General features: G+C 36.4%; 1 protein-coding gene across 3 annotated transcripts in view; it reads right to left on the bottom strand.

Moving 5' to 3' along the window:
- Positions 1–4,453: 4,453 nt before the first annotated feature.
- Positions 4,454–23,299, bottom strand: part of CAPRIN1 (cell cycle associated protein 1) — a 33,484-nt gene continuing 14,638 nt past the window's right edge. Inside the window, exons 7-19 of one of the 3 annotated variants that reach the window (XM_066997171.1) lie at positions 21,560–21,697; positions 20,102–20,154; positions 19,929–20,015; positions 15,574–15,729; positions 14,465–14,573; positions 13,941–14,002; positions 12,166–12,276; positions 11,500–11,649; positions 11,144–11,294; positions 9,010–9,204; positions 7,692–7,792; positions 6,757–6,820; positions 4,454–5,697 (exon numbers count right to left, since the gene is read on the bottom strand). In XM_066997171.1, the coding sequence (XP_066853272.1) occupies positions 5,633–5,697; positions 6,757–6,820; positions 7,692–7,792; positions 9,010–9,204; positions 11,144–11,294; positions 11,500–11,649; positions 12,166–12,276; positions 13,941–14,002; positions 14,465–14,573; positions 15,574–15,729; positions 19,929–20,015; positions 20,102–20,154; positions 21,560–21,697 (1,442 nt within the window). In that variant the 3' untranslated portion in view covers positions 4,454–5,632. The remainder of the gene's footprint in view (positions 5,698–6,756; positions 6,821–7,691; positions 7,793–9,009; positions 9,205–11,143; positions 11,295–11,499; positions 11,650–12,165; positions 12,277–13,940; positions 14,003–14,464; positions 14,574–15,573; positions 15,730–19,928; positions 20,016–20,101; positions 20,155–21,559; positions 21,698–23,299) is intronic. The other 2 variants (XM_066997169.1, XM_066997170.1) reach the window with 2 other exon arrangements.

Raw genomic sequence — 23,299 nt, forward strand, 5'->3', positions numbered from 1 at the left:
ATTATTTTATGAACATTAAAAGAGTAGGGGGGAAAGTAACCTAACTTCTAAAGTTAAAGGATGATAATTGCAGCAAGGGCTAACTGATAAACTTCACTCAGAACAAACTACTTACAATTGTTAAGTTAGACTTCAGTTTTGCTAACACAGTTCTCTTTAACACCACTCAAACTGGCTTTAGGATGTGAACTTTGGGAAAGAGTTTACCTTCCCTCCATTAAGGCTAGATCTACAGAGCCACAAATAACTTCAATTGCATTATATTCAAAAAGCCTAAGAAAATGTGTAGAATAGCACCCCTTCCCTTAAATAAACCATTTAGAAAATTAGTTTATCATCAGAAATTCCTATTTATCAGAGGCTCTGTCAAACCACAGTAGAAATTCAATGTCCAGTTTCTAAAACTCTGTAGAAATAGAGATAGAAACCCAAGATGCTGCTTTTAAGTTTTTGTAGAAGCACATGAGGGTCAGGGATTTCTTTCACACAGGAAAGGACATTAAGTTTAAAAGTCCACTAGAGCCTTCTCATCAGCTTAGATTTCTTCTTAAATGTTAGATGATTTAAATTCAGTATCAGTCCCTAAGCAGACGAGTGTAGTGCTTATAAAAAAGCATGAAAGCTTTATTCCTCAAAAAGGTACCGATTTGGAAGAAAACCCATCTGAATGCAAGAGAAAGCAGGAATTGAAAACTGGAGATTTTGAAGAACCATCCCCCTTTCCCTCTGAAAGCACAAGTGTTTACCCTTCTTCACGAATACAGGGTATGTTAACCTGACATTAAATAAACAAGGGAATTTTCCCAAAGTTAATGTCAAAGATCCTTATATTTAGTTTAGCCACTGAATATAAGAAACTCAAGACTAGTATGAGACTGATCACTCAGACGCTGATGTTGTGATGGCATAGTCAAAGAAGTTTTAAAGATATTGTCATCTACAAAAAGAATCACAAGGAAACCACACATTTTTGCAGTGCTCGAGTTTCCAGTAATGTTCTAGAGGACAATCATAACTGTACTTAAGCCCAGGGTTTAAAAAGAAAAAAAATCACCTTTCCAAGTTCAAGAGGAAAATTTTATTGTTTAGGATCATTTCCTGCTTGCTTTTCAGATGAAGCACTGATTTTTAGGTCAATCAGTGATGATTAGATAGATAGATAACTATCCACCCCATCTGCAGAACTTCAATGGTGCTAGCTCAAATGATTGAAAACCTTTAAAATTCCATCCATGTTCGATGCAGGGTGCTGTATAAACAGGTGCACAGACCTGAAAGACTCAAGCAGACGTGTTCATATAGTTGCAAACCTCAACTCCATCTGTAAGTCTGTAACTTCATGTATCTGAGTTTGCGCTCAGTTCATTCAAGAACAGTTTTGCATGCATGACAGGAAGAATCTTTATTTTTCAAGACGCAACTCTGGCAGCCTCATTAACAGGGCTGGTTAATAAGCAGCTTCCTCATGTCCCTTTCTGTCCACAGCAGACTTGGGATGGGAGAAATCTGAAGAGCATTATTTTGTCCATTGACACTAAACACGTGTATCTCAGATGAGCATTTATAATGAATAGTTCTTGCAAAGAAGTCAACTACTCAGCTTAGCTAGTGCCACATCTTTCAAATAAAGAAAAGACTCCTATGATTAGTTACTTATGTACCTTATTCTACTGGATTACAGAGTTTTTGCCCTATTTGCAGTTAATCACAGGAAATAAATACCAAGAAAGCAGTAATCCTATTTTCAACGTCTGTCTAGGGTTAAAGCCATTTAAACACTTTTCCCTCTCCAAAGAAATTTCTAAGTACCATTTGGTGAGAGAAGGAAGCTTGATCCATTCTACAGAGGCAACATGTATGAAGGTAACCTGTAATCCAAACAAAAAATCTGCCTATCTAATAAAGTTTGCAGAACATTTTGATATGACATACTTTAAAGGTCCTGAATTCTCTGAAAGTTATAAAGTCCCAGGAGAATACATTACTAGCTATTAAAAGTCATCAACATTACTCTTGCAGCTACTCTGAATGATGTTTAGAGCCATCAGAACTCAATGCTTCAGAGATTGCTACACATGAAACACTATCTTGGAGAGAAAATAGTGATTAAGTCTTGAACTAACTCTACAGCAAAATACAAAATTTATACTAGTGAACTCTTAGGAAGAGAGCCCATATGGAGAACTAAGTAAAAAGTATGAAAAAAGTGTCCTTGGGTATGAGAAGCAACTCATGACTTCTGAGTTAAAACTTATAGGATGTCTAGGAAGGATCCAAGATTGCCAGACACAGTAACATTAGGTAGAAACATCCGGAAACTCTGGAGCCATCTGTAAGTAATTTACTCAAGAATCCTTATATTACAGACACTAATGCTAAAAGTCAGCTCCCAAATGCATACCACTGCTATTACCACAACCTACCAATATTAAGGAAGCCCCAGCCAAAAATAAAAATCTGTCTCTCTCTCAGCAGCTGTATGTAAGGCAGTCATTACTAGCCTGTTATGCTCTCAGGAGACTAATTCACAGAAGAATCAAGCAAAACCACGAAAAAGGGCAATCGATGTGTTTATAGATTGGCTCAGAAGGAGTGTACTACACTCACTCAACTCTTTTCAACCATGGGCATCAAGGCCAGCTAAGTCTAAGGCAGCCGCTCACTAAAATAAATGCCTTTCCCCCCCGGCATCCAGAAAGGCCTCTGCAACACAACTGAGCCAGAACTGCCCCCCCTTTAAACCTCAGTATCATCACTTTTTATAATGGTCATTGTTATAAAGATGATCTTTTTCAAATGAAAGTTATCTAGGAGTGCTTGTGATCTGAACGTAACTCAGATCTTGAACTAAGTTAGGTAGTGAAGACACCTAAAAGCTCTCTTAGTTCTCTCAATATAGTTCTTTAAAATGCATAGCGCCACACTTGCACTGCAGTGGATCAAGCGGAGAAGGAAACAATCTGGACCCTTACAATCAACCATTAGGCTGACAAACAGAACCCCCTGAGCAGGCCAGAAAACCAGTTAGTGGATCTGTGCGCCATACTGTGACTCAAGGCAATTTTTCAGTATACTGTTTATTAGCTGCATGAATTGAGATTAAAGGAGTCAGTGCAAATTCCCAGATTAAACACGTATTATGTACTTGTTTTGTAGTTATTACTAAAACACATCCCCATCTATCAGCATACAGCAGAGCAGCTATTCTAAAGACCATTATCATACATGGAAAAGCTTACAAGGTTGTGTACCTCAAATAAGAGGCCTCTCAGATACCCACATTTTATTAATAAATTTAAATTATGCTTAAAAAAAACTTAGGTGGAATGTTCTGATCCATTCAGTGGTCTTTAATTCAGTATGCTGCAAGTTTACTATCAAACTACAATTAGCTTTTGAATTCGCATTTGGTGTGCAATAGAAAAGGCTGAATAGCTTGTATTCTACCAACCATTTAAAAGTAAGCTGATGCACAAAAGAAAAAAAAAGAATTCACTATTTTCCTATGTCAGTTCAGCATTAAAAGGTTCATCTTTTATTTTTTTCCAGTTAAAAAAACAGTTGGGACTATTATTTCAGTAATAGCTTCCTAAAAAAAGACACAGAACAGCAATTTCTTACCGGACTGCAGGTTTTATAGTTATACTGGTATGGAATGTTTCTAGGCCTTGACTAAAACTGCTGCGCTTCTAACCATCAGCATTGTTTCAAGATGTTTGCTGTGTAGTATTGTCTTCAAAAACTTTTCGCTTCTCTCAGTAAAAACATTTCTCATTTGTGCTCTTCACACGCAACATGGAAAAGTGATGTTACCACCTATTTATATGGAGTTTCAGATTATTTCACAATGAAGTCAAAAAATCTGACTACAAGTTCAGAAAGTTCAGTTATGATACAAAGTAGAAATGGCCCTCTGAGTGAACCTCTGAGCGAAAACAACCTTCAGTTTTGTATATAACAGTTATACAACAGGTAGCTGTTCCTTAATTTCACCTTTCCACACACACAAATTATTTGATGAGCACTATAGCACTTTTCTTCTTGCATGTGCTATAAATGCAACAGAACTACCAACACCTCTATGGAGGCAGCTATCAATATATTCTCCCCACTGCAGAGAGAGTGCATGTGCACAAAAGTTAGGCACAAGTGATTTTCCAAAGATTATACCACAAGTATGCAGTAAAACTTGAATAAGACTTAGTAATTTCCAGCTCCTAGTCTTATGCCATTTCTTCTATACATTGCTGCCTTGATGAAAAGGAAAGTCTCCATAAAAAGAAAAGTTTGCCAGAAGAAGTCACAAGAGATATTCGAATAAAATCAGAAATAACAGGAGGAGGGTTTACATCTATTCAAGAAAAAGAAAATCTTTTCAATGAAAAAACCTTATGAAATGTCAACCCATTACATTAAATTTGTTTCAGTCGCTGAAAACCAGTGTTCCAGGATACAATTTTTATAAACATGTTTTATTTGTCTTGCTTATACCATTAGAACTGTAACTGCTGGCTGTCATTTCCCTTAAAAGGGGAAATCAATTCAAACACATACTGGTGCTTTTCAAAAGATAGCAATTAAAAGGGCAGCAGCAGCGGGCATTTGAGATTTCTTAAAACCTTCAAGGCTGCAGGAAAGACAAAAAGGACATGTGACCAAAAGTGTTATGATTATCCATTAGAGATTTCCATCAGTACCGGCATCAGTTATTTAGGTGATAATACAGCAAGGTCAAGTATTAGTGACAGACAATGTGCAAGTTATAAGGAATGATAGAGAGTACCAATCCTTACAAAAGTCATTGCTATCAAAGAAACTTAAATGTGTTTCAAAGAGATATCTAAATACTTCACATCAAATATACAGTGGCCATCCAGGTTGTATCTCACATTTGTTGCAAAATTTTGTTGAAGTGCCAAATCAAAGCTTTTTTCCTTTTTTTAAAAAATTACACAATTACATTAGCAGTTATGCAAGCGATCTTAAATCCTTAGCCACAGTAAATAGGGCCCTGGTGATGAGGAGTGCTGTAGCTAAGGGTGCTTCTTCTTTGTCAAAAACTGGCTGTAAGCCTGCTTAGGGAAATATGCATCACTACACATCTTGAACTGTTCAGTGCTTCAATTTAATACGAAAAAGCTGAAATGCAGTTGCTCTATCAAGCCACACTTCACTTTTTCAATCCTTTCATGGGAACATTAGATTTTGTTAACTGCCACCACAGTAAATCTTTATGAATTTGCAGATTATATCCAAAATTTGTTGCATCATTTTAATGTCAGAAGTGAGTCTTTGCTTTTTCCTGCCACTTCAGTTAACCATGGAGACTGGATCACCCTGAAAATTGCCTTTTTTGCTTTACTCTTAGCAAGGGTGAGGAATCTGAATCTCATGTGCAAGGCTCAAGATGATGCTTAGGACAGAACATGCAGAGTAAACGTTGTTTCATTTCTTTCCATATCCAGGTAATATAAAGCTGGCAACTGTAGTCCTGTCATTATGGGTAATGAAAATAGTCCCTTTACAACAAACTTCCTGTAAGGGAGAACAAATAGATAATAACTCTTCTGGTAACATGTATAGTACACTGGCCAGTGTGGTTTTGGCGTTTCATGTAATCCTGTGAATTTGTTTAATTCACTTGCTGAGCATTCATTTGAGGCATCCCTCTGTTTGGTCTTGGGGGCCCTCCACGACCTAGAAAAAATATAAAAAAGCACTTGAATTATGCATGAAGTCAGGTTGTTAAAAAAAAATTCTAAAAGCTCTGGTATAAACTGGGTAAGAATTCCCTGGTTTGTATCTAGGCTATACATGGTTCTAGAAGCTCCTTTAAATCAAAATTCAACATTATGTAACCTGTCTTTGTAGTTTGCAACTTTATCCTAATAACTTTTTTCCCAGAACCACAAAAATGTACTAACTTCAAGAAAAATGAAAAAAAATACGGCATGAAGATATGATAACTAAAACAAGAAACGTTGCCGTAATGTAAGGCAACAGTTGTTTTTTTAGAGTTTGAATATAAATACTGCAAGCTAACTAATCACATTTTTACTTCCATTCATTTCATCCCTCATTAAGAAAGGATTTGTTTGTAGCTTGCACTCTCAGTATATGAGAACTGTTTGTCACTTGGTGAACTCCTCTCATGTTTGCCTGCACATCTCTGACAAGGAACCTCACCACTTTTATTCATTTATAGCTGTGCTTTCTGTAGTATGTTCTCAGCTTCACTACAGCCTGATACTAATGTTTAACTCCAGGCCACAGTTCCACGCTATGTGGCCCTCTGCACCAAGGGAGTCAAGAACAGAAATCTTCAAAATTCAACCTGAATTATCATAAAAATGTCTGCATGAGACAAAAGACATTCTTATCACCCAATATCTACTGAAAAAAATGTGGAAAACAGCGTTGAAAAATAGCATGTATCAGTTCAATTACAGCCTTACGATAAATGGTTTGTTTTCTCAGATGTACACGTGGCAAACACTAATAAGAAGCTACAGGACAACACATTTCCATACCCCTAAATAGTAAAACTCAAGTGAGAAAGGACCTCAGGATGTCCTCTCCAAGTACAAGCCCCTGTTCCAAAGCAGGGTCAACTATGAGGTCAGAGGAAAACAAGCTTATCCTTCAATTGTGATCTGCTGAATAAGGACTGAGGTTGCTTTTTAAATACAGAAGTTCAGAATTTGGACCAAAAACTTCCATTTAGCCCAAATCAAGTATACGCTACTCAGGAATTACCTCGAGGAGCTCCCCGAGGTCCACTTTGTCCAGAGCCACGTTTGAAATTCTGTTGATATCCATCCTGAAGTATAAAAATGGAAAAATATGATAACATGAAACAATTATTTCATTATGTTTCAGGATGTTATTAGTTATCAGTGAAATAAAGAGCTTTTAAAACAATCTGCACTGATGAAACACCTGTGACTTTAACATACAGCATTTTACTAGCTTTAATTCATGTGAGAAAAATAAATTCTTACTCCTTCTAGTATCTAGCAACTGTAATAAAAATGTACAATGACAAATCCTCTCTCCAGTTACAGGATATTTTTTCAATATAAGTAATAAATGTGAACAGAACTATTTAGTGTTTGATTTTTTGCAACTACACACAGGTCAAACAGATGGGTTTCCTAAAGGACCAATCAAAAAATGAACTGACATTCTAATGGTTGGATCAAAATTTGTTGGTGAATATTTGTTTGGGGATATGCAGAGACAGACATTTTCCAGTCAGACTAAGCTTTGAACAGACAGAGCATACTTCCTACACAACAATGGAATTTTATATCCATTTCAGAGTAACATATCAGTGTTGCAGAAGACAGACAGTCCCTTTCAAGTTTGAGAAGTTGATTTCAGTGGATTTAAGTTCTTCTTTAAGTATCATTCTTTCTCACAAAGCTGTGATAACTGTATTTAAGAGAGCTCTTCATAATTCACTCAACTTTGCTATAGCTACTTCAGGAATCACTCAACTTCCCAGTTATAACTAGCCATTTCAAATTCAGCTATTTCTAAATATCTGTTCAGTATCTAAAACTTTTGTCTTCATTAGAAATAAAAAAGTCACAGGAAAATGTTTTCACTTATTGACTTGTATTAGTGCTTTTATTGATGCATACATTTTTCTTCTACTTCTAGACTGACATGACATACTGGTAGCTTACCCGCTGGTAGTTTGAGTAATCTCGAGGAGCATTGAATTGGGGCTGCGTGTAACCGCTGTTTGGAGTGTTGGAAAATGAAGGACGGTAGCCATCGTATCCTCCTATGGAAAAGGATACACATCCGTCACTTAGAAATGATAACCTATTATATTATGCTACCACAAAGAAAAACTTAAGAGCTTTCTACTTAATTCTAAGAGAAAAAAAGCAAACATGCATTGTTTAATCTGCAATTCAAGCAACTGTTTGCAGCATCAGTGCTAATACTATTACAAGAAACAACAAAGATGTAGTAAGAACGGGGAAGAGATAACCATTCAGGGTGTTTCTCTAGTAATTTGAGGGTTCATTTACATAACATTCAACCCACAGCTAAACATAATACTGTGATCGAAATGTAACAGCTGTGACCTGCAAGACCACAACAACCAACTGGAGCTCCTCCTGAGTGAAGGCTCTCCTGAAAGCCAGGAAGTATGGCCAAGGATGGCTTCAGTCCCAAATCCAAAACTCAGAATTCCAGACCAATTTGAAGCAGATAAATGGTGAACACTTTCTCTCAACTACAATCTGCCTTTGTGTTATACAGGTTTCTTCTTTACTCTCCAACCACATGAGAGGACAAGACCACAGCAAGAAAAACCAGCCGTCAGTGCTGTATTCACAAGTCTAATCCCAGAAAACCAAACAAGGGAACAACGTCTTCCTCATTCTAACATACACATCCCAGCCATCTCTGCAACAAAAAAGCCCCATTAAATAATCTCCAATTAAAGTGTTCTTATTTATCCAGAACTCCACTATCATTCCTCCACTCCTATTAATTCCTTCAGAATAATGACTTCAGGGTTTTTTGTTCTTGTATTTCTGTATTATCAAGCCCGTTTTCAATATGACGCAAGATGGAACTCTAAAGTATACTGCTTCTACCATAACTAGAAATAAAAAAACATTTTTGAAATACCAACTGGCATCTGAATTCATCACGTGATAGTTGTGAAACATTCTGTTGGATATTTCCATGTTTGTTTATACTTGCAACAGAACTTAAGATACACACATTATGCCTTCAGTACAGAACAGGGAAAAGGCTTCTTTATTTACATCTTAGTAGGAAGTCTAACCAAGCATCTAAAATTTGAGCTGCTTGAGTAAGCCAAAACTAACTGAATTTTTACAAGTTTAAATAGCTTACACAGATACTATACTTAAAATAAACTGACCTACCATCATTTTTATAACACATGGTTTCTTGACGCAGTGTTTCCAGAAAGAAACAGGTAAAAGTCAGATGAGAGACTTTAATTAAACTGTTTACCTCTAAATCCATTTGCCGGTCCCCTGTAACCATTCATCAAGCCGCGAGTCCCACGTGATCCACCACGAGACACTCCCCGACTGTTATAATAAGGCTGGCTGTTCCGTGGAAATCCAGTATTCTGCTGGGGAGGTTGCTGGTGGTTACCTGCCACTTGATGGGTCTGGTCCGGGGAGCCATGGTAAGTGCCAACCACTATATATTTGAAGTGGGGAAAAAGTAGAGTATAAAGGCTGAGTATTTATGTTCCCACACATACCCTCTTCTAACTCAACATTCAAAACTTTGAAGTACCGTTGTACACATCAATAAATGCTTACCCATTTGAAGAAAAATAATCTGCAGAATTAAGCATCAAGCTTACTAGTCAGACGTCCCACAATATTAAGATAAATCAGCTGGAAGACAGCTGATTTAAGTCAAACAGTCTCTAGAGTAAGCTCAGAAAAAAGTATTCCTAATGCAGGTAAAGTTTTCCTGTGCTATTTCAAACCCTTTAAAAAAAATCAGCCACACACATACACTCTAAAAACCAATGTGAGTAAGTTAACCCACATCTCTAACTTCCTCCCATCTGAACTGGGCAGAGGGCCACTAACAAATACTTGCAAACACTCTGAATAAATTCTGTTAGGCACAGCTGTCCTGACTACAGGTGATGAAACACCTGTGGAACCTTGTGGGAACATTTTAACACAGAGGCCACTTTGGCTGTATAGGCTGGGGGGATTATTTCCTTCTATGTGATAAATAAATCACAAGGCAAAAGCAGGATAGATAGCTTAAGACTGTCTGCTTCTTGGGAGTAATGTTTGTCACATCTTTGTATCACAGCAATCATCAGAAATGGATTGGGAATACAACCCAGGAAGTGGAATTCTGTATGTAAGAGTGAAGCAGCTGCAAAAGTTCAGCTTGACAACAAATATTAAAGCAAGATCTCAATTTTAAGTGATACGCCCCTCTCTCCCATTTGCTATACACGAAAAGAAGACTTGATCATTCAACAGGGAGCATGACTGTAGTCAACCTCACTCAGCCACAGGGTGCTATGAACTTCCCTTATCTCCCAACTTCCTTTCTGTTCTTGAGGAATGCATGAAGTGGTGGTCATCCTTTTTAGAGGTTTTACAATGGGCAGGGTTTTGTTCAAAGGGCACTGTATTTCCTTCGTATCGACAGTTACACTTACTTAAATGTTACAGAATGTCAAGCACTTAATACTGCATGGCCCACTTTCAATACCATTCCCCAGACTCCTCTTTTTTTTTTTTTTGAGCCATACAAAGTGCAAGGCAACAATGGAAATCTGGTTCTCCCTCTTCTCATCTATCCACCTCCCTATCCCAGCTTGCAAGGAAGACAAAATTCACAAGCATAATCAGTTGTAGAGAATAAGGATCACATTTTTCCTTTACTCCACACCTCCAGTAGCTGTTAGCATTCACCACTGTCATCTCTTTCCAATGTCCTTCACTTGTAATCCCTCTCTGCATCTACATATTTTATCTGAGTGGAAAGCAAGAGGAAGGCGGGGAGAATAGTTTTGTACACAGACTTTGTATTACAGTTGTTTTTCTTAAGTTGCTAACTTGGAAACCATTTTGCCTGCTATATTCCAACTGTGTCTAACCTTTTTAGCAAAAGGTTCTAGACCTTTGTGAACTTTCCACCATCTGAGAACCAGTCCATATTTGCTCACAATTTTATCTTACCATTTCTTTTTTAAAATTTGTCATCTGAATTAGTACAATCAACTTTTTTTGGGCACATTTAACTTTAATGTCAGCAGAGCAAGGTCTCTGCTATACTGCTTTCACCTTTAGAATAATCATTAATCCTGTTTGTGATTTATAAATCCATTTATAACTTAACCAAGTGGCAAAATTATTTTGACAGTTAGAGAGAAATACTGAATTTCAACCCCTGCTGGATACTCAAACCAAGACAGAATACTGGGTTGCAAAATGAAGTAACAAAAAATCAGACATTGCCCGGTGGAGGGCAGCTTTGCAAGACCAGGTACATCTGAGAACATGTGGCACGCTTTGCTGTATCTCTAAGGACTTCACAGCCTTGATTATCTGATCTACTGAAACTCTCAGCATTTTAATTTTCTCTAAAATAAGTTTACCTGTCTGGAGTTGTTCTTGCTGAAGATCTGATTGTTCTACTTGGTGTGGCTGATTGGAGAAACTCTGGTTGTAACTGGCCTGGTACTGATTTTGTTGCTTAAGGGTTTCTGGCTCATTAACAGGAGGAACAGGTGCATTCATGTTGAATACCTATAATATTAGAAAGATAGCTCTCTGGTCCAATCCATTTTTTTTTTATAACCCCTCATTGGATCATGTAAAGAAATACGCAAGACTAAGAAATGTGAATAACCAAAGACCATTTTTGCAATTACATAACTGATTCCAATGTTGTAACAACAACAAAAGGAATGACTACCAAAATAAAGTCATTCAAAAATTATTTGCTACTTACTGTTTGCATGGATTGGAATGGAGCTGCATTAACATTGATTCCGCTGCTATGCAAAGGTTTGCTAGATCCAGCCTGGAAAACCTGGGGCTGGGATGCAGTGGGAAGTGATGACGACGACGGGGTCTGGTCTGCGTTCAGTGACATTGAAGCCTAATAAATAGACAAATGACATTTTAGCAGTTTTTGAATAGTAGTGAAAACTTCACTAAAAAAAAAAGTGGAAAGGCATTGGATTCATTCCAGCAAACGAACATTTTCTACTTCAGCTGAACAGCTTCCTTCACAACGGCATAATGGGAGAGGGAAAACATAACAGACTTCTTCCTCATTAACTTGAAACACAACTATAAAAAAACAAAGGGGGCAAAATGAACAAGTTTCTGGACTAACTAGTAGCCAATGTGAAAACTAAACTAATAACATGGATGCTCATATGCTAACGTTGGCATGTTACTTCTAACTAAACAGACAATCTAGTAACTTAACAAACCTATAAAGGACTTTCTGGTCACAGACAGGCTCAAAATTTTGAACTTACATTGAACTGAAACAGCCCTATCAATAGATAACTGAAAATCACAAAGCTTTATTTTCAAAGAACCACAGATGAACATTTGATCACACCTGCAAGCATAGTCCTTCCCACCTCTGTGAAATCTGACTTGCCTGAATCTGGTCAATTGATTCTTTCTGTGGCCGTTGCTCTGTTGTATGAGAAGGCTGATACATGGGTTGGGAAGCTGTATATCCCTCACTTGTTGAAGAAACCAAGGGAACCTGACAAAATAAACCCCAAATGTCCCCAAGTCAGCTGATTCTCACACAGAGTTTTATAAAAAGTATCACAGAACTCTGGAATGAATGGTTTTCTCTAGTAAAATAATTATTCCAGCACAACTTCACAACCATTAAAAATGAAGTACTTTGTAATGAGCAGAGGTTTAGCTACCTCATCTTGACATATTCTGACATGCCATGCCACCAATCCCCTGCCAAATTAGATTCTGTGAATATTTCTTAATCAGCTAGATATTTGCTTTAATTGAATAATTTCCTCACACAACCACAACTACCATTACAATAAACCTGGGAAATAAGAGGAGAGAAAAATAAGAAAGTTTATATGAGAGAATGCCAAACTCATACAGAAATGGAAAAGGCACAGGTTATCCAATGGACTGAATTTGCTCTTTTTACAGCCTATGGTCCCCTACATAGGGCCAGTGAAACCTCTAACAAAGCAGGGAACTCTGCATTTAAGGCTACTGAGGACTTCAGGAGGCAACTGATTGATACTGAGTGACTAGTGTGTTCAGAACATCTTGTTGAACATTAAATAGGAAAGAACTGAATTTCGCTACCGCTTGCAAGACACCTGAGAGAATCATTGGCAGCACTTGTTGAAGCAAGGAAAATCGGAAAAAAAAATCCATGGGGATAAGTTACAGAACACTTAGCAACAACAAAAAAGCTAGTGCAGAGAGAACTGATGAAAAAAAGTTATTCTACATCTACAAACCAACAAAACTGCACAAGTACTAGCATTTCAGCATTTTCATACAGAGGAAACTCTCAAGAAAAAAGAACAAAACATATTCCTGTTTTAAACAAACAAGTGACTTGAAAGCTGCAGAGCTAATCCGGAAAAGATAAAGGCAGCCATTTATACTGTCATTACTCTTAAGATACACATCTGTTTCTTTTGGTTTTCACACACCTACAGGGATCAGATTCATTACTTGAGATCAGCAGAATATTTCAGAGATGCCATACATGCTTGATATAACGTCAGGAATTTCTGTAATCACCAGGCAACTCAGTAAGGAACTGCACATATTAATGAAAGGCAAAATACATCACATACATTACCCAATCAAGTTTAATTAATCCTACTTTAAAAAAGAATTGCAGGAAAGCTCAACTGAAAACAGCATTCAAACTCATTCTGGCAGCTCTACAACTCCAGTATAAAATACTCCAAGCAAGCAACTGGGACTAATTCTTAACAGAGGAAGTCAAAAATAACAAGAACTATGTGATTAATCTGTAAAATCTTTTTTGATCACTTGAACAGATATAGACTGCCCGTTAACCAAGTGATTCTAATTTTTGCATTTCTGCTGCAAATAAATGAATAAATAGTAACTTCCTTCTATCTAAATTAAAAATGCTACTCCATATAGCTAACATGGAAGAGAAAGCTACTAGGCAAAGACTGACATGTCAAATTATTAATCTGTCATGAACAGAAAGCAAAGAAACCTTCAACTACGTATATTTAGAGTGGGACTACACAAAGCAGCTTTCCAAACAGTTCTTCCACTAGATCTTAAAATAAAACCTTTGCACTTCACCTTTGAGTTTCTGCTGTAGTTTGGAATTATATCCTGTTATAACACTAATTAAGACTAAAATCAATTTTAAATTTACTAAAAATTTACCTGCGTAGCTTCTGGTTGCACAGGGACTTGGTTAGGCTGGGCAAGTCTTGATTCAGTATGAACTGAAATAAAATAATTTCACTTATTATATATATAGTACAATCAAAGCTTTTTATAGAATAGCATTGCAATCTTATCTAATTCAGTTATTTGAGACATCATCATTATAGATGATTATCCCTCTAGCACGGAAAAACTATAGTCAAAATACCCATTTATTTTCCACACAAATGCTTTTTTCCATTGCCTAAAATACTCCAGGTATTTCCAAAAGACTAAGCAAAAATCTATTTCGCCTATTTAAAAACATTTTAAATGTTCCAACTCGAAACAAATAGGAGGATCAGAAGTCTGTAAATAGTATGCCTCAGAAGTACAATCCAATTTCGTAGAAAACCACACCTAAACAGCACTGTAATATTAGTTGCGATGATCCCTTCACTATGTAGCAGTAATTGAAGCATTTCTAACAGATGACTTGCAGGCTTCCCCAGTATTTATGCTTAGGATTTACCATTACAAACCTGGAGGGCAAACCATTTGGGGCATGTCCAAGTTCTGTGCTGGATTCATGGGCTGTGCAGATACAATGGCAGGGTCAAGTGTTTGGTTCTCAAACTCCAGCATAGAGTCCTGGGAAAAAATAAAGATAATAGAATAATCAAATTTAGTTTATTGGATTTTTAAAATATAAAGTGTTCAGGTGTACAAATAAAAGAAGCCCAGTCCATAGTTAACCAATAGCTAGTTTTACCATATAATTTGTATCAATTAAGATACTAAGAATTCCAAAAGATATTTATCACAATGAAAATTCAGTCCAAGTACATAAGTTAGAGCTTATTTGATATAAATGAAGACAAATTTTAATAGCCAAGTAGAATAGGAAGTGATGTGGTTCTTTATTCTTTACCCTAAAGTAGCATTTTCCTTTGTAGGAAAAAAAAAAACACAGAAAAATCAAATAGAAAACACACCAAAACCACAAGTTCAAGTATATGCTTCATTTATTATCAAGTTTAGTTTTTATTTAGGGACTAAGAAAAACGTCTTCCTGATGCATTTACGTACTTCCCAATGCATTTCTAGATGTTCCAATTTTAGAGGTTAAAAGACACTAGAAATTTCAGAAAACCTTTTTGTTTCAGAAACTTTTAAGAAGCCACGCAAAAATAATGCCCTTTGGGTGTTGCAGATTTTTTTCATAACACAATTTAAAATGAGCTTGAAAAAAGGGTATTTTATAGCAAGGCTATATATATATATTATATATATATATAAATATATTTATTATATATATAATATATATTATATATATATATATATATATAAAATATATATATATATTCTTAGGCACCATATATTACTTAATTCAGTGGTCCACAACTTTCCACATCCTCTGCAGATTTAGTACAAACACGACTGAAAAGCTTAATAGCACTTTAATTGTACTTCCATAGCAATACACGTTTGCTGGCTTTGGATGAAATATTGTCATACAGCACTATAAGGTTTGCAAGACCATCATATTCTTCAAATAAACAACAGCAGGCTCTTTAAATGATGAAAAGCCAGCAAGTGCTCTGGTTTTTTTTGGCTCTAGTTTCACAGTACTGCAGTGGGTTCATCATACCTGCATGAAGTTATATGGGCCCTGCATCTGCGCCATGAGGTCCTGTACTCTCTGTCTTCTAACAAGAGGATCTGCTTGAGCCACAGTAGTAAGCGTGTGAGGTTCAGGAACCGGAGGAGATGTAGCTTGTGTCTGTTGCTGCAGTGAATTTACAACCTAGTAAGAAACAAGCATCTAACTGAAATTTCAGCTTAAGATAACAATGCACAGAAAAAAGTGAGACAATAGCCATAAATTACAAGAACCACTGCATTCATTATGGACATAATTACTAGTGTTCTTGAAGAAAAGTACTATATCCTCCTACAGACATGATCTAAGCAATTCACAGGATTAGAAAGCTTAGACTGCATTTTATTTGCTTTCCATCTGCTCTATTTCCCGTTTTAAATAGCGCTAACAAAAAATTTGTTCCATGTTACTTTTTTGTTGTTTGTTCTTTTTAAATTGTCGCAAATCCAGTGCTTATCTTGTATTTATCAACATCTAGCAATTCAAATAAAGTCAGGGAAAAGCGAGTTTTGGAAATACTTACACATGGAAAACAATTCTTTTCTTCTACCTTTATTTTGTGTGAATATAAACAGAGTTTGAACTTGCGGGTCTTTCTTAAGACTACAGAATTTTAAGTTTTCATGGCCATGTCTTTCGCAAGCGTTATTCTAGCTAAACTAATTTATGGTCTGAGAACAGCAGGTAGCATTGTCTGGTGGAAAGACTGCAAGACAAGCCTAGAAGTAGTACAACTCATAGCAGGCAAGAAAGCTGAGACTGAAAGATGGTAAGAGCTTCATCAGACATAGCACAGCAGACAGGATTTACTAGACATATTCCAGTACGTCATGTGCAAACAACAGGAAGACAAACAGATGCTTTCAAATACCACCTTACTGAAGGTAACAAAGCAACCAGGGAAGCTGAACATGAGTATCTAAATCTAAGCACAGCCATCATCAAGTAGTTCAAAAGCTGATAGTTACAAGGATGGCTGAGGTGCACAAGAAGTAGCATTTCTGCAATTTGAACCGATTTTGCTTTTCGGGTAACTCCCCTAACACGGAAATGCCATTCCCAATTTGCATTTACATCAACAACTGTCCTTTAAGAAGATAACTGTCAAAAAAATTGCCCATTGTTTTTCTAATCCCATGATCCCAAGAGTTTAATTAGTAATCATCCTCCAGACAAGCAAGCAAGGCTTAAACTTACAGTGGAACAGGATATAAGTTTGCATACATGCATCTAAGTCTGAAATAATTAAATTTATGTAAAACATCTGGTTTAATAGAAGTGCAGAAGACAAATTTTGTACAGCAGTCATGACAAAATGATGAAACCTTTACTTTAGTCCAATTCTATAATCACAGATCTAGACTTTAAATTTAAACTCTCTCAATCCACCCTCAAAGCCTGTATTTACTTTTCATCTTCTCAAAGAAACAAGCATCTTTCAACACGCCTACTCCTTGATCATATACACACTGCTCATATGCAACATTTTACATGGGTAAGTGGCTGACAAACTCCAGTAGCTCTTTCCTTTACCAAATCCCTAGCCATCTGTGATAAAAATGAAGAAAAATCTCTGAACAAAAGTAAAAGCCAACCACAACCTATATTCATCTTCAAGACTCCCTTCATATCCAAATCTCTACTATTAGCCTTACAAAGTGAAGCTCTTGAGAATTCCCATGGAAGCATGCCCTAAGGCTGTTAACAAGCACAACAGCTCTGGTAGCTCTGAAGTTAACTGCTTTCTAACACAGCCTGCTGCGTGAGAAAGGTACAGAGACTATTTAAAAATAAGCATCATTATTTGAAAAGCACCCAGCAAATTATTACACTACCACATATCTCCCTTCATCCTAGTGGGGCAGCACCAAGAAGAAACTTTTAAGAGAGCTGAACCTCCCTCTGCAGTGCAGTAGTTGACTCTAACTGTATGCCCAGCTGCTCACTAGGCAGAGCTAACCAGGAAGGCCAGTGGGCAACCAACAACAGAAGGAGACAGAAGAACAAACTTTTCTGAGACCACAGAATCAACCAGAATGAACACCTGCTCTTAGCAATCATAGGACAGTTTCCAGTTTTACACAAAATACACACACATCCATCCAACGTTCTATAATCTAAACCTCAAAGAACTTTGTATATAAGCAGACACAGATTCAGGTACTTGGTACAAAGGGAGAAGGGAAAAAAGAAAAAACACTATTACCATTAAAGGACACCTTCACCAAAATTAAAACACCATATAATTCAAAAAGAAGCACACTTCGAGAATTCACAAGCAAATTCTTTAGTTTAAAACTTATGGAAGGCTCGTGTCATGCCAGATACTGTCACTTCTCAAACTATAAACATACCACAGAGAACTTGAACGTATCATGTCTATTTGAAAGTTACTGAAAAAAGTGAGTTTGTGATAGCCTTCTTCCTCTTCACCACAACTACTGTAGCTGATGCACAGAAAAACTTATACAGTAGATACAATGATCTTTCCTAAGGACAGTTCATTTTCTCCCCATGAGGAGTGGGATTTTGACACCAGCAAGTACAGTAAGAGTCATTTCAAAGGCAGTTATTCTCAATTACCCCTTTTTCAGTTAAATGTGGGAAAATAAAGTTCTTAATTATGAAGTAGTCTTCAACTTCAGATTCTTCTAAATTTCTCATTTAAACATAGTCCAAGAAATTAGGACAAAAAGGTGAGCTAAATATCTAATTCTTACTGCTTTGTATTGTTCTACAGAAACAAAACTGATGTAACACAGATTTAGCTGACTAAAAAGGCATTGAAAACTATGAGTTTCTGAAAGCAGTCTCATACAAAACTACAAACAATGATTTTACCATACTAATATGATTACTGCGTATTATCATTCCCATGAGGCAGAGTTTTCACCTGTACAATACATAGTCTTACGCCTGAAGAGCAGAGGGAAGCACACCAGGCTTCAATCATAAGAACGCTTTCTATACTCTCACGTCTTCATCCATACTACTTACCTTAGGAACTACAGAGAACTGAACCTCTGAGCTACTCTGGACACTTGGTATAAACACAGACATAATTTGGGTAGGGAGACTGAAGCCAAGCAAGCCTCAACATTAAACTGTTGTGTCTAGTACAAATACCTCAAATATGCATCCCTCTTATGTGTGCTATTTGGAGTGTTTCTTTATTTTTCAAGAGGTTTCTTGAAACACATTCAATAGCAACGATACCTTACAGCATGTTTATGTGAGGGAATGGAATACTGTGAGAAAGTACTACTAAAATCTTTCACATATGTGGCAATCTTGGTGTCTAGTTAGCAAGAGAAGCCTCACACCCGTCCTAAACATTATTAAATCTCTTAGTGGTCTCCAACACCCTAATATATGAATTTCAGCCAAACAAACTAAAACCAGGCAGAACAGATACTCATGTCAAAATGGCCCGTTTTTTACACCACTTAAAGAGATGATGAATTCTCATTCCACTCCAACACTTTAAAAGCCTGAAGAAAGCAAAGAAAGGCGTCTAAAAAAGTGATCATCTGGAATTTGCTTTTGCAAAAAGCTACGGTGAACCAAAAACTAAATCTCCAGCTTTTGAAAGATGTTGCTTACAACTGGCTCTAATAGACACAAACCAAAGTCCAATATACCAACGATTTGAATGACTCCATGCAACTTTTCCTTTCCAGTGCACAAAGAACACAAATTCTAGTATAACAGAATGATTGACTTGAACACATAGCTGTGTCTGAATTATTTAACTGGGAATAGATCCCAGTAGCAATGTACCACAAACATCACGAGTAACAATCACTCAACTGCAAGGTAGCAACGAGTTAAACATGTCAAGTACTGTATTTCTTGAAAGCAGAGATATATATATAAGCATATTTTAATGCTGTATTATGTGTATATGCAATCTGGAACAGGTATTAAAATTCAGCTTGCTCTCCATGGAACTGCACAAGGAAACACACAACTATGCCATGCTGTCAGCAGCTATGCAGGTAAACCTAACTTCTACGTTTGCAACAAAGGTCTCTTAGAAAAAAATAAAAAAGCCTTCAAATCTCAAGTCTTTTTAAGTCTAAGACTTAAGTCCCATTTTCCCACACAAGCTACTACTGAATAAAGCAAGATCTCCACAAACTTAGCCAGGCTGCATAGTTTTTATTTTAGGTACTCCTGAACTAAATATACAATTGAAGAATGAGTAGCCATCTCAAGCCTATTTAAATATATGTATTTTTATACATGTTGGGGGAGAGAGGGTGAAGTACTAAAACCTATCATGAATTGTGATTCAGTGGAAACAGGGATTGCAATTTTACCTGCAGTACACAAGATCTTACCTCAACCGTTTCAACTGTCCACTCATCTACCTGTTCCTTCTCACTACTGCTGAACTGAGTCTCTGCCATGAATTGTCTGTTTACATACTAAAATAAAAATAAGAAAGGGTATGAAAGTAAAAGTAAGTGGCATTACAGCTATATAAAATGACAGTCTTTCCAATGAGTAATACCTCAGTCGATTCAACTTCAGTTGGTTCAGTGAATTCCTCTGCTGGATCAGGTTCTGAAAAAAAAAAAAAAACACCCCCACCATTTGTGTGACAGCAACAAAACATTACAGATTAGATTTTCTTTATCCGAAAAAATTTACTTTAAAGAAGTCCTACAAATTACTAGTTCACAGGAAGTACAGCTAGGTGTAAGAATCAAGACACATTTACACCTGATTCATATTAATACCTAACATTAAAAGCCTACTATACAAAAGGGTATGGGACTCTATTAGATCTAAAATCAGAGTCTCAATATCACTGCCTTGTTCAGTTAAGTATCTGCTGGGCTCTGAAACAAACCTGATGCTATGAAGAAATTTGTGTCTCAGAATGAAGAAAATAAAAGTATCAGAATATTAACAGAGAATTAAGCAATAAAAAAGATACTGAAAGTTTTGAAAATAAGGTAAAAAATGCATTCTTACTACAAAGAATTACATTGTTACCCCAAATTTCAAGTTTTCTCCACAACATATTCAAAAGGGCAAAAAAGGATAGAAAAATCTCCTTCATGTTTGAAACTGTAAGTATGTAAACATACTCTTGGCTTCAAAAGCCCTTGCCTTCTAAAAAAGGACTAACTGGTGGCAGAACCACTGCAAAGCAGAAACGTCTCTGGCAACCAGAACTTAGATCTTTGATAATTTTAATGCTACAAACAAAATTTTGTTTTTAAGTGTTCATAACATGAAGTTCTAGAGGAAAAAAAATAGTAGAGGAGAGATGTTGGAAATAATTTTCATTACTCATAATGAAATTTCATAATAAAATGAAATTTTATTAGTAAAATTATGAAATTCATTTTTATATATAATATATAATATGAATATATGAATATAATATGAAATTCATAATAAAATTATGAAAATAATTTCATAATTTTAGCACTGCTTCCAAATAATTTCATTTTAGTTCGGGTTCTTCAGCAAATGAGAACACTGGACAAATGCTCAAGGATGTGTTCAGAAGCAAGTCCCACCGAGTGACTTTGTTCCTTCACTCAGGTGGTGCTCCACAGTTAGAATTTTAAGCCTTTCCCTATAGATGACTAAGAAATTTTACAATGTGATCATCAGAAAGGACTGCAGTGATCTACGGTCTTTCCAAAAAAGTAGCTGGCATGAGTCACCCTTACAGAAATCCGAAACACGGTTCTGCTCTTCTTCCCTCAGGGCTCAGAGCAGGGCCAAATGAATGGCTAACTGTTCCTATATATGTTGTCCAGCTGTTTGTGTATCTGATTATCAAGTGATTACATTTCTATTCAAAACACTAGTATCCATGAAGAATTTCAAAAAAAATGAAGTGCTTTTTGCACTTAAAATTACATTTTCAATTTAATCATTCTAATGAATCCAAAGAAACAAGATTGTACAACACAAACACGCTAGTCACAATGGATCTTCATTCTCTTACCAGCTTCTGCTACAGTGTCTTCTACTGCAGGTGTGGGTGCTGCCTCTTCTTCCTCACATAACCCATTCTGATGGTTATGGGTGCTATCAAAGTAACTAGTTTGAAGAATACGTTCAACAATCTCCTTTAGGGCTTTATCTGGGAAAAGGGAAAATTTTAAAGTTAAAAATTAACAGGCACTCAATTCTAATTCTCATCCTTTCACTAACCCTTTTACTTTCTTCCCAAAGATACCAAGTACATTCTATTGCCCTTTTGCTGTGAAGACGCTGCTGTGCCTATCTAGTCCACAGACACTACTGCTACAGAACTACTGTCTGCATTACTAGATCATATTAAAATTAATAAGTAATCTACCTTAACAAGTATTCTACCTTAGTTCAGAAAAATCTGAAGGGCAGGAACAATCTCAGAAGTATACCATACTCTTCAGAAAATTTGTGAAACGCTTTGAAGTGAGTGTAGAGTTTATGTATTTGATTACACTTCTATTACTTCTGTATCTCTGGTCACTTAATTTTGACTTTGGAAAGTTTCAACTTGATTTCTTTGCAATTTCCTAACTAAGAAACCTTACTGTAAGTCAATTTCTTAGAAAAAGAAGTATCACTACAAACGAATTATTTGGTATCACCATCAGAAAGATTTTTCCCTTGAGGTAAGCAGCTCAGAAGAGGCTTTTTAAGAGAAACAAGCACAAGCTTACACTCGGTGCTTCATACAAACGGCAGCTCAATCCAGAACAAATCAGTATAACCCCACTGGAAAGTCAGCAATACCATCTGTCTAGTCCAACAAAAAATAGACTCAAACCAGAAGATTCACAATGCATGTTTCACAAGTGATGATGGTCACTGTATGAATCCATACATACACACAGGAGAGCACAGAAATGTAGTAACATTGCCAATGACAGGACTAAAAGCTCATCCTGAGGTTCAGATATAATGCCAAGCCCAATATCATCCGGTAAGAAAATGACTAGGCCTCCAAGGATTATACATAGTCTCTCTCCCAAAACTACTCCCCGTACCTTCGTCTCTCTCCAAAAAAATACACACTACACATCTACTGGCACTCATAACGATCCAACATCACTTGTTCTGCAAGAACTTTAAGTATCAAAAAACCAATAACCTGGTATGTCTTCACAAAGTTTCATTTTAACAATATAAATGGTTTGAGGTTTTGTATTCCGCCACTAACAAGCAAAGTCTTATACTCATTAAAGACACAGTATTTTACAATGTTCTGTGTATCATTCCTCAGTAAAGTGGGCTAGATAATTGCAACGCTATTATTTCATTTTCTACGAAAAGAACAAACTCTTTCAACAGCTCTGTATTATTGTAACATAATAAGGAATAATGGAAATTTAAAAAGCAAGTAAGAAAAGTTGCTAGCCTTTTTACCTACAAAAAAGGATAATCTTCCCTAAAACTTTCATATTTCTTTCCAGCTAAAAACTTCAGAAATTCCCCACAATACAAGAAACAAACAACTGTCTATCAGAGCCATTTTCTTAAGGTCTAATGTTAGAAGCTACGTATCTGCAGAAATTTGACTGTTTTCTTGCAGAAATGTAATGTGAATGATCGTGCCCCCATTTGCAGCATTAACAAAACTAGGACAGAAATAAAATGCTTCTGTAGGAGGGGAGAGCAGAGAGCTGAACATCACCCTAAATAAGGCCAGGACAGTTTATATACTAGGTCGTATTATTGACTAAGCTCCTGGTCC

The sequence above is a fragment of the Anser cygnoides genome, chromosome 5, assembly GCF_040182565.1.
Source record: "Anser cygnoides isolate HZ-2024a breed goose chromosome 5, Taihu_goose_T2T_genome, whole genome shotgun sequence".
Taxonomy (NCBI): domain Eukaryota; kingdom Metazoa; phylum Chordata; class Aves; order Anseriformes; family Anatidae; genus Anser; species Anser cygnoides.